This window comes from Micropterus salmoides, unplaced genomic scaffold, assembly GCF_014851395.1.
Source record: "Micropterus salmoides isolate LMB-PRFRI ecotype aquatic unplaced genomic scaffold, ASM1485139v1 Ms_hic_scaffold_13, whole genome shotgun sequence".
Lineage (NCBI taxonomy): Eukaryota > Metazoa > Chordata > Actinopteri > Centrarchiformes > Centrarchidae > Micropterus > Micropterus salmoides.
The window spans coordinates 20,686,438-20,698,536 of record NW_024040374.1 but is presented as its reverse complement, the minus strand read 5'-3'; the positions used below and the strand labels follow the sequence as shown (position 1 = coordinate 20,698,536).

At 41.2% G+C, this 12,099-nt stretch overlaps 1 protein-coding gene across 1 annotated transcript in view; it reads left to right on the top strand.

The window, feature by feature from the left end:
* The window catches only part of sema6bb (sema domain, transmembrane domain (TM), and cytoplasmic domain, (semaphorin) 6Bb), a 131,636-nt gene that overhangs the window by 50,502 nt on the left and 69,035 nt on the right, over positions 1 to 12,099 (top strand). Inside the window, exons 2-3 of the mRNA XM_038716118.1 lie at positions 5,805 to 5,932; positions 7,469 to 7,583. Coding sequence (XP_038572046.1) covers positions 5,824 to 5,932; positions 7,469 to 7,583 — 224 coding nt within the window. The 5' untranslated portion in view covers positions 5,805 to 5,823. The remainder of the gene's footprint in view (positions 1 to 5,804; positions 5,933 to 7,468; positions 7,584 to 12,099) is intronic.

Sequence of the window (12,099 nt, the reverse complement as noted above, 5' to 3'; positions counted from 1 at the left end):
CTCTCTTTATATCCGGTGTGACTCCCCCTCTGTTTGAATGCCTCGCTTGTCTCTCTTTCACCTCTGTTTCTCTTCATCACTCCCTGTAGTGCATTATTTTTGTCATTTTCTTTGTCCTGCCTTGTCCTCTCCTCACTCTCAAACCTCCTTTTTTTATAGCTGCTGTGTTCATTTTCCTCTTTGCTTCAAATCCTCCATATGTCTTATTCCCTTTCCTCCTCACATCCCTGCCACGCACAGCATCTTATGTTATTGCTGATTGAAGGAGATCCAAGCAGCATCAGGCTATCACCTGTCATTGATTCTACACACTCCATAAAGCAGTCTCTCCTCTCTCGCTAATATGACAATTAGTCCAGTCCCTGGGAAATCTGGGAGGTGTCTTTAAGTCCACATAAAGAAAATGGAACAATCATAAAATCCTCCACAGCTTACTTAATATACTTTCTCATGTACCGGCTCAGTCTCATGTACCCAACTCTGAAGGTCATCTCGGTGATGCAGAACAATAAAAGCAGAGCAAAGTGCAGCTCACCCTTGTGCCTTGCGGCAAAGTAGTATTTCTTTGAACATTAATTCCTCTTTAAAAAGTTATTAAGTGTTTTAAGACTCAAGCTCAATGTCTTTTGGTAGTTTGAGTGTGTCTCCCTTACAATAACAAAGGTTATTAGAGCTTGAAACCCTTCAGGTTGTTGTTGGCTCCCCTCCAGTAATATCTCTTTTTACAGAGCGTTATTAGAATTGCATTGAATCAAGATGATCTTCTACTGCTACTGTAGAGTGTATAGCTGTCATACAAGGACAAACAATGTGTTTGAGAATTTTTCAGAGATTTCTTTCAGAATGTCTCTGAATAAATCTTTGTGTAACAATTATCAATCACAGAAAACCATGACAACAACTTACTTCAACATTTATTAATTGATTAAATTGGCCACTTGTCTTGCAATCCATTGTTAAAATAAAAATGATGATTACTGCAGCTTTAATATGTGCAATAACCAAAAATATTAATCGTTTTTGATATACATAAAAATATAATTTGCATTGTAAAATGACGATAAAAGGATTTGAGTGGAAATAGACCATGTTTGATTTCATTCTTCCAGTGTGCAGGCTTTTTGAAGCTGGGCAACCAGTGTGAAAAGGGATTATAACAGACTATTGCTTGACTACTGTGTTCTACCAGCACTGATATCTTTGTATAATTCTCAACTGCCACTCTGTTAAATATTTTAATCATAAATACAGTGTCCCCATTAATGCTGCTCCATTTCATTACCATTTTCCCTATATCTAGGACACGCATAATCTTGGTTTTCTTTCAACCGTCCAATTTTTAGTGCAAGTACCTCACGGCTGCAAAATGAAAACACATTGAGAGCGTACACATCAACAAGACTGGAGCTAAGGGAGAGCAAGAGAGAGAGAGAAACCAAGACGTAATGAGACGGTGAAGGGGAAAAGGTAGAGTGAAAAGAGGAGAAAGCTAGAGCCATGGCAACCGTAATAAAAGACAAAAGCATATCAGAGCATATTAGCGCCTTCATTTGATGATGAGGTGTTCTATTTGCATGCAAAGTATCCAAACCCCTGCAGCAGAGGGTCACTATCTCTGCATAACCGCTATCCCGTTCCACATTGCAGGCATTCCTCACATCTCTTCTCTCACCCTCTCCTCTTCTCGTTTAAAGCCTCTGTTCTTTAGTCTGACTTGACTCTGTTTCAGAACAGTATCAGTCTTTATTAGGGCTTTACTAACACTAAGACAATAGGCACCATTGATTGGCTGGTGATTTGTTATCTAAGTTATCTGAGTTGGCCACAGTGGAAATCATTCTGAGGTGGCGTTGATGGGGTCCAAGGAGACATAGCACCCTCCATACCCAACTCCCCCTGCCTTTTCAGCAGCTAAATGATCTCTTAATTACTTTGTTTAGGAAATTACCTGCCTAAACACCCATAATCAAATTGATCTGGGGCTGTGGAAACTGACAAATTAACAAGTCTGTTTAAATCCCGTTGAAGCGAGCATGGTGTTGTGTTCAAGAGTCCTGTTTCATTTATACTAAACAAAAGCTAGTTGGAGTGGATGAGGTATTAGAGCTCAGATAAGAGTTTAACTTGACCTTGTATTGTTTACATTTTTCCTCCACTGTTGTCACTTGCCATCTGTATTAATTTGGCACCCAAATAAGACTGTTGTGGGTGGAGCCTGAAATCAAGCTTAATCCCTGAATATGTTTGTGACAACACTGGAAACAATAGTCCCCACGGTGAAAGAATTGACACAATACACAATACAAATACTGACAGTGTAGTTTTTAATGTTTCTCAAATCCATGGAGCCCACACATGTGCCACCTTCAATATAACATCAGTGACATCTGCTGCCATTTCAATTTTGAACACAGAGTGCTTCAGCGCCCTGGGGTTGAATATTTTGGATTAGTGTCTCTCCTCCAAATGGCAAAATGTATATGTGTCTAGCAGCATGCCTCGTTCGATGATAATGGCATACTACTGTACAGCTTGTGCCACGCAGCGAGGCTTCTGAATGGACTCGGCTGCAGCCATTTGTCATAATTACAGAGATGCTTTGGCTCTGAACCATTTGCGCACACACAACACACACACTTGCTTTTATACTCGTGTATCTACTTATTCTGCTGTCCCATGAAATTGTATAGCCAAGGGTGTCTAATTATACTAATCGAATACGTACCGCCTGACATTTATTCATACATTATTAATAGCAGAAACAATAGAATCTCTGATTGGATGTACTGACTTCCTGACTTCTCATATTCTCTCTCTCTCTCTTTATTGCTTAATGTTTCTCACTTATCTCTCACTCCATCGCTCTCTCTACCCCATGACCTCCTTTCTTCTCTTGGTGACTCTTTGCCATTCACCTCCTGTAATTTTGCTTGTGGGTGTTGAGTAATTAGCATGCCTCCCACTTTTATTCTGATGTCAGAGCAGGGAATTTGAGAAATGCCCAATAAAGATTATGTGTCCTGATAAGGTTATGTCTGGGACTCCATTAAAGAGATGGGCTGCACAATGGCTGTTTGTGTCCTTCGAGCGAGAGAGTGAGTGAATGAGTAGGAGAGAGAGAGAGAGAGAGACACAGAGAGAGAGAGAGAGAGAGAGCGAGACACAGAGAGAGAGAGAGAGAGAGAGAGAGAAAGTGTAAATGCCTGAAAGAGGGAAACTGTTTTCATATTACTACACAGAGCACAGTATGCCAGCATTCTCTATTGCTGCATATCATTCTTTTCTTGTTAATTTTAAATGTTATAATAATTATCATAAACCTATTCATTATTTAACTTAATTACCACATTTTACTGTGTTACTTGTGAATTTACACTATGTGGCCAGAGGTATGTTGAATCCCCTTTAAACATATTTTTGGTTATTCTTTTTGGTCTCGAGCTGTTTGCCAAGGCTCTTATGTCCAGTTCCAAGGGAAATCTTAAAGTGAGACAATATAACACATTTTATTCTAATGAAATGAACTCACCCTTGCACAATTCAGTACACTTCAGACTTTTGACTTAACAGCCTTGCTTGGTCATTTATGACAGAGACATTTTATAGAGGAGACAAGCCACTTAATCACATCCTCAATATAACTCTATGGGGCAAGCCCTTAACGGCAAAGATGGCGGTTATCCCGCCCCTACCGCTAGAAAGCCAATCATCTGCTTTTAACAGCCAAAGCGGGAATCATATTTCAGCCAATCGTATGGTTCCACTGACGTAAGGGTCTGTTTTACTGCGGCAATGCATGCGTGGTAGTAGTGATACATGCGTAGTTTTTCAGCAATTTTTATTAGATTTTAGTGCTGATGTCCCGGTGACCAGTAAAAGTGCAGTTCTGGCTCTCTCCCCATTCATTCAGATGCTTGTGTCCAAGGTGGCAGGACTTGCCTATAAGGACTTTGTTTATGATCAGTAGCTTATGGTGGCTTAGCAAACTTTAGGTAGATATTTGTGTTTAACTAGCATTACAGTCAATTCCCGGACTTAATGACTTCACGTGTGCTACTTTTATACTAGCCTATGTTTAACATTCATAATTCTCCTGGCTGCCGTGGCTGCTTTTCTGCCAAAGTTACATAATTTTGGTATAGCATTCACCAATATTTTACACAGCAGTGTGCATCCAACTTTGGGGCTGTGCACAAAGCAAGGCCAATAAAGAAATGGCATACTGAGTCTGTCATTGGAGAACTTTACTGGCCTGCACAGAGCCCAGACCTCAACCTCCTCAAACACCTTTGGTATGAACTGCAGCACCTAGTGCCCAAAACTCAATTGTGCTCTTGTGGCTGAAACAAAGAACCAGTTTCCAAAATCTTGTGGAAAGCCTCCTCAGAAAAGTGGAGGCTGTTACAGCAGCATACTAATGTCCGCTTGTTATTGCAGTCATTTTTGTTTATTACAAATGCTTTTGATTTCATTGTAATTCATGTTTTACACTTACAAAATGCAACAAAATGTCATCTTTGCCTGTAGAGCTCTCAAACCCTTAATGCAGCTCAGCTGACTTGAACTGAACTGAAGAAGTCATGATGAGAGACAAAGACTAACACAGAAAGGAGGGGTGCATAGTGGATACCGTACGTGCAAGGTTTTGCATTGTTTTACACATTGTGCATCTGTAACCACAGTAAAATGCTAAGGACTTTTGCATAAAGAAATCCAACCATGACTATTCAAATTTGAGATGTTGCAATTGTGCATGAAATGTTTTGTGTTTGCGGCAGTGGTGATGGAAGACCTCTCCATTCGATTTTCAAAACAATTTACTTTATGTGACATTCAGCATTAAGGTGACAACAACATGAAAGCTGAGCCATAGTAAATTACAGTTTGTTTGGAAAGTCTTTTGGAAAACACAATTCCATGCCATGCCAAAATTGATAGATGATTACAGATGAGTCAGAGCTCAAGATAATAGCAACTTGAACAAAAGCGCCTGTTGAATTCCACCACACACATGCTGCAGGAGCCAAATTGCAGGAACAGCACACAGAGGTAGGGGCCAGCAAGACATGCCATCCGAGGTTTGTGGCTAAAGTCAATAGCATTTCTGAGAGCTTTTCTCCTGCTTGATGCATTTTATAGATGGATTGCATTCTGTAACTAAATTTGGGTATCATTTGTATTTCCACATGAATCACATCCGAGACCTGCATGTGCCTCTTTACCGCTCGATGAAAAATACAGACAGTATAACTTTGCCACCAGAGAGATGATTTGCGTCGCTGGCAAGCATTTAATTTAACTAAACCACCACTTCTCTCCCTCTCTCAGTCTCTTTAATATCCTGGATAATGCTTGATGTCTGGAGCGTTATTGAGCCTTTCATTGACTCTGCTTATACAGATTTTCCATTCATCTATAGGCCATATATTGCCCACTGTCTTGCCCAGTATTTTGTCCCTTCTCATCTTTCTGTGTCTTAGGCGGTGTGGTGTTTGGTGTGGTCATGTTGTACCACAGTGATTTGGCTGCATTCAGAGGTGACTGGACACTTCTACCTCAGTGGATGACTTAATCCTTCACTCTGGGAAGCTATTTATCTCCACTCACATCAGGGCAAAGAGATAAGGATGCTGTGGGAATACAAAGATAGAGCTCCAGTCAAAGAAACCATCCAGACAGTTTGTTAGTTAGTTAGTCAGTGATTGAGTGAGTGAATGTTTCTCTGTCCGTGTAGGTTTATGCGTGTCTCAATCCTCTACTCACTCCCTTTTCTCCTTTTTCGTCTTTTTTTATTTATTTCACAGACTCCGCCGTTGTGTTACTATGGCGACAGTGGCCCCTCCCTCCTTCTTCCTGCTGTGTTGGCTGCTCCGAACGGCCAGCTCGGCGTTCCCAGAGGAACCGGGGCCCCTCAACTTCATCCCCACTGAAGGTATTGACCTCCTGACTTTCTCGCCCTCTAACCACCTACTACCCTACGTGCCTCTCTCCCAGGTCGTGATGTGTGAGGTGTGGTGTCACGCCCTAACAGGCAGTGTGTTGAATTAACAGGGAGGGCATGGAGGAGGCTTGGTGTGGGTGGTCGCGGTCAGAAATGCTCTCACACGAAGGGTGTTGATTGGTGTCCAGGTCAGGAGGTGTGGGGTCGCACTCAGGAATGAGACCAGAGTGAAGGACAGAGCTCTTGCATTCATGACTTTCACACACACACACACACACACACACAGGCACGCAGACCCTCAAGAGCTCCTTACTCACTCAGACTTTGAGTCTCCACATCAGCTTGGCAGTGTCTAGCTCAGACCAGAACTTGATTGATTGCAGTTCAATAATATTGATTGATGGTTTCCCAGCTGAGTCCGGACCCTTCTCGACTTATCATTACCAAACAGTACCTCTCTAAACAGTGTAGTGTGGTTGCCTACTGGAAGCTACAGGAGTGGCTGTATTAGACACAGCAGACAGGGTTTACAGCAGGTATACGTTATGGTAGATGCAGAGTTTCATCTGGATGGTCAGGCAAGACAAACAGAGGGAGTTGTGAAATTGGACACAGAGAAAAGAAAGGTAGAGAACAAGGAGCATGAATAGAAGAATGAATCACAGTGGATCCATCATAGATACTATAAAAAGAAATTACAGGACAGAAATAAAGTAAAAGCAGCTAAAACAGAGACGAATAAGAAGAAAACAATGACTATAGACTACAGACTATAGAATGGGATATAAAGAATTTATGATAGAGCAGATAGACGGTGAAAGCACATCAGATGAAAATGCTCTCTCATTCACCTCAGTCAAGGTCAAAGACAGATAGTCATACTGGTTTTACACAGTAATCCATCTGAATTATATGTAGCTGTTATTTCTGCTTCTGTCCTCACTTTACTTTTGTTCTCTGTGTCTTTGCACATCTGTGGGAAAACATGATAAAAACATGTTGAAAATACTCCAACACTTTTATCTTTGGTTTCCCTCCCTAAAGGTTTTCCCTTCCACAATGTACAGAATCCCTCGTTCTCTGAAAGACTTTGAACATTTTGTTCAACCTTTTTGATGTCCCTGTTCCCTTTTTGAATTATCTGAATCACTTGACAGAACATGTATTGCCAAACTTCTCAACAAAAAGCAGCATGTAAATCAAACAGAAACTCTCAAATATAACAGTGACATATGAATTAAAGTTCAGACGTCTTTCATTTCCAGAAGATTTTTTGTTTCCTGTATCTCTGTTTGTGCTCTGCTCCATGTCTTTGTATGCTTAATGTAGCAGAGACATGCTACTGTTTCAAATGTTTCAAATGCAGGAGTCAAACTTCTGCTCCACATCAGCTTGAATACCTGTTACTACTGCTGAACTGTCAGAACAAACTAACATAAAAACACTTTTATGTTGACTGCTTTTGCCAAAGACGGATGTCAGTTTGGGATCAGGCTTTGTGTGTTTTTGTCTCTCGTTCTCTGACAGTGGTGAGAAGACATCCAGTGTTTCTGGGCCGACCCCACCGAACTTGGCTGAGGCAAGAGCCTCTACACATCCAGAGGATCCTCCAAGTCAATCGGACGCTCTACATTGGAGCCAGGTAGAACACGCATCAGCACACACACACACACACACACACACACACACACACACACACACTAATTAACTTTAGTATTAAGCAGTTAATATATGGCTTCATCTGCAGTAAGCATACGCTTTAAGAAATCTGTGATATGTCTTCCACCACACACACATACAAGTACAAATAAAGCAGAGCCATTTTAAGCTTTAATATCAGTTGGAGTGTCTGTTATGACTACATTTGTTGCCAAGCAACATTAGCCTTTTTCATTGGACATTATTTTAGGAGTTACAGTGTCTGAGCCTCAAACCTAAGTGTAGTAAGAAAACATACCATCAGTATTGCTATATAGAATTGCAGTAGGACTAAATGAAGATGTAACTTTGGTCAGTGTTTAAGCATGATAACTGTAGACATATTAATATGCCAATATTAGCATTCAGCTCAAATAATAATAATAAAAGAGGAGCTGCACTGCTGGGGCACCTGAGTATACCATGAATCTATCTTCAGTTTATAATGCAAAAACAAGGCTCTGTGTAAAGTGTTTTTTTATTTTTGGGAGCAGCAAACTCACACAAACAATCTTGACTTCTTCTGTTCTCAGGTTTTAGCACATTTGTTTGCATTTGTCTTCTCATGTATCCCTGGTCAAATCAGAAAGTGGCACAGCAAGGCTCATCCACGTATCCATGAAAGAGCTGTTGCTAGCTTGTTTAAGTAGTGACTACTCAGGCTAGTTGAGCTGCTGGCAAGCTAAGAGCACACATGCTACCCAGTCTAATGAACATGCTATCTCTAGTCAGTCACAATAGTTCTCCAAACAAGCTAGCCAGCTAGCTAACTGTCAGCTAGCTAATGTTCACACTGTTTATTCAAGACATGTAGGCTATTTGTACCGTCAAGAGTGGAAGTATATTAAAACTGGATGGTGCAACACTAAGCTACAATAGCTTCCTCTGTTTTGGACTCTCCTCTCGTGTCCCATCGAGTGGATTTACTTTGCCCCTGTGAGCTAATCCACTGACAGGCAATTTTTATTGAAATGTATAGATTTCTCTGCATTTAAAGGCCGACATTTGGCCCGGAAAAGGTTTCTAGTGTGTTCTCCATCCTACGATGGTTCCCATATGTCTCCTAGTCTGTTGAATGTGCTGATCACAGACAAACAGTAGCCCTGGTGGTCAGGAGAGCCAAACAAGGACAGCCTGCTCAGCTGCACCAGGTTTACACTGTAAAGCTACATCTGCTGCTCCCTAGAGCCATTCAGGAGCCGAGCTGAAACAGACTGAGCTAACAAAAAACATATACCTCAAGATTTACTGCCCATGTTGTCAAAAAATAATTTAGCTTGAAAGAAGCTAAAAAAAATGAGACACAGTCAGTTTCCACATATGGCCCTGGTTATTTTCTGTAGTGGCAGTCTGGAAGTAGACTGAAGTGGTTTCCTATAAGAGACGCCACTGTGGTCCAGGAAATGACCCAGTCCCTGGCCTCCAGCTGGCCTAACCTCACTACTGAGAATTGGTAGTAAATATATCAAACTGTGTAACATGGTTCCCGCCATTCTGTCTATGTCAAGAGGGTCTATAAGCACACACATGCAGACAGCCTGATAGTAAAACTGCCCTCAGACAACTATGGCTACTGCAGTCTGCAGGTCTGCTTTAAAATATAACCAGAGCCATGAAGCAGTCTGAGAGAGATGTTCATTTCACTTTACAGCTGCAGATATTCTTACTGAATAGAAGAAGTAAACTGATACGAATGTCTCAGCCAACCGGACAATAATGAAATGCTAGACTGACAGGCAAAAAGAGTGTTTCAAGAGTATATTTATATATTTCTTGTAAGTGGCTAATAGTGTTTGTGGCTTCTAGACATAAAAAACAGATCTGTGTGCTTGTGTGAGCCACAGACAGCCCAGCGTGGGGCAGAGTTTTAAAATGTATAATACATAAGTAAGTACCTGTGTGGTGGTATGACTGCCAAAGCTTGTACAGAGTGCATGGCCTGATAAGAAGCCTCACTCTTCCCCAAATCCTGTCACTATTAGCATAGCTGCAAGTGCTGCTAAATCCCTGCCCTAAGCACCTGCTGAGAGCAGCTACCTCTCCCTGTCTTCTTCCCATCCTGCTAAATGAAAGTAAACTATGTGCTTGGCTGGTGGTAGGTGGAGTAATGCACCTTGCTGTGTTAAGCCCCAATTCATTGCTGTCAAGATGAGCAGCTGTGGATCCTGTGGTCTCCAGGCCTCAGTCAGAACCAAAGGGCTGATCCACCCAAATATAAACCAATTGGAGAGTGTTTACCTATTGACAAGATGACCGGAGGAACGAGGCCAACTCTTGATTAACTGTTCCAATTGTGATAAACGCGTAAGAGGTTTTTGCCATCTGGGTTTATCCATGTGTGTGTTTACGCTTTGCATTAGGTGGAAAGGGAAAGTGTGTTGACTTACTGCCAGGTTGGATGTTTCTCCGTTTAGTAGCCCACAGACGCTGACCTCAGAGGTAATCAGAGGTCACGGGGTGGTCACAGCCAGGTCAAATGCCTCATGGCAGACGGACAGGGAGACGCTCCGTTGTGGCAAAGACTGGGAAGCTTGGGAGGTAAAGCTGGCAAGCTGTTCAGCTGCAGAGTAGCTAGCAGAGAAAGTATACAGCATGCAGATGAAGGCAAGTATGTGGTGAAGATACCCACATGGATACATAGCATAGGCACTGTTTCCATACTTGATATTATAAAGTACTTTAAAGTGTGCACTCTGGACTAATCCACATAGGATACTGTTTGGCAGACAAAAGTTTAAACACTTTACCAATAATAAAAGATGAGTGAAGACTGATGTGACTTAAATTACAAGTTAAAGCTGCTTTTTTTGGAAATTTAACTAGGACTGCAATTAATGATTATTTTCATTATTTATTCATTATTATTTTCATTATTATCTATTAATTTACCAATTATTTTCTTGATTAATCCATTAAGCATTTGGCATATAATAGGCCAGTTTAAGAGACAAAACTGGCATTGAACTGGAATAGACAGTAGAAATTTTTTTAGATCAATTTGAGAAATACCTATGATCTTGTTCCACATTTTATTGTGTGTCGTGTAATGTGGGGAACTGGTCTTGGTATTGACTCGGCCTCGCTCTCCCACGGTCTTGGTCTCTACTTGGTCTCAGCCCCTAAAAGTTGTGACTGGGTCTCGATAAACTCTGGTCTTGGTCTTGAATTGGTCTCAATTTGGGCGGTCATGACTACACCAACAAACAACAACAAACTGATTTTCTGGAGAAATCTATGGTGGCCCGTAGGTTTCAGGCCTAATACAAAAGCCACAACACGAACACAAATCCCACAACACGAATACAAACGCCACAACACGATTACAAAAGCCACAACACAAATACAAATGCCACAACACAATTACAAAATCCACAACACGAACAAAAAAGCCACAACACAAATACAAATGCCACAACACAAATACAAAAAGCCACAACACAAATACAAACGCCACAACACAAATACAAAAAGCCACAACACAAATACAAAAGGCCACAACGGAAGTAAACCAGAACGGAAGTTGACAACAAAAGAGACGGTTAGTAACAGTGGATTACTCTCCGCAGAACACAGCTACACAGTAGTATAGCGGCAGTGTAGCCGTCCCACATTCAGGAGGTCCGGGTCCGAATTGTAGAAAGAACATTCTTTTTCAGGTGTAAATGTAGGCCTACATGGAAGAAGAACTTCTTACCCGTTTGATAAAGTAATACTTTGTTCTGGTCAAATAATATACAGCGGGATATTTGTGTGAATTAAACAACTATCTGTGCAGATTAGCATAAAAAATAGACTCAAAATGTGCTAAACAAAAAGCAAGGAGTCTCAGGTTACCACGGAGATGACTTTATACTTACTTATACAAAGGGCTGCGGAGGGTGCTGCAGCACCCCCTATTCATAGTTTTCACGTGATTCCATGAAAAATGCTCCCTTGGAGGGCAAAAAAGACGTTATTTTCCACTGGCAGGAAGCAAGTGATACACTGTTACTATGAGTTTTTTTACTTTTGTATTGCCAAAATGCTGGAAGTAGTTGTACTTTCTGATGCACAAATCGAGGAAGAGACAAGCCTGAGCTATGTTAGGTGAGGGATTCCCAACAAGATAAACGTAAACATTACCGCAGTCGAGTGGCAGCAGGGACCTAACGACAGAAAAATGGCAGCTGGTGCTATAACATGGCCTAGCCTACCGCGAATGTCACGTGACTGAAAACTATGAATTGACAGGGAGGAACACTTCTAACTATTGTTACAATATGACAACATAAAATACACCATGTTAGTGCTGAATGCAAAAGATGCTCTTTATGTTATACAGCCTAATAATTTGACATTTTATCACGATTAAATGAGCTACATTGGTGTGATGCGCGAATTGGCTCTGACAATATCTGAATAATCATGTACGCACAAATCATCCACCCACGCTCAAACCATCTAATTATTTTCTCAGATTT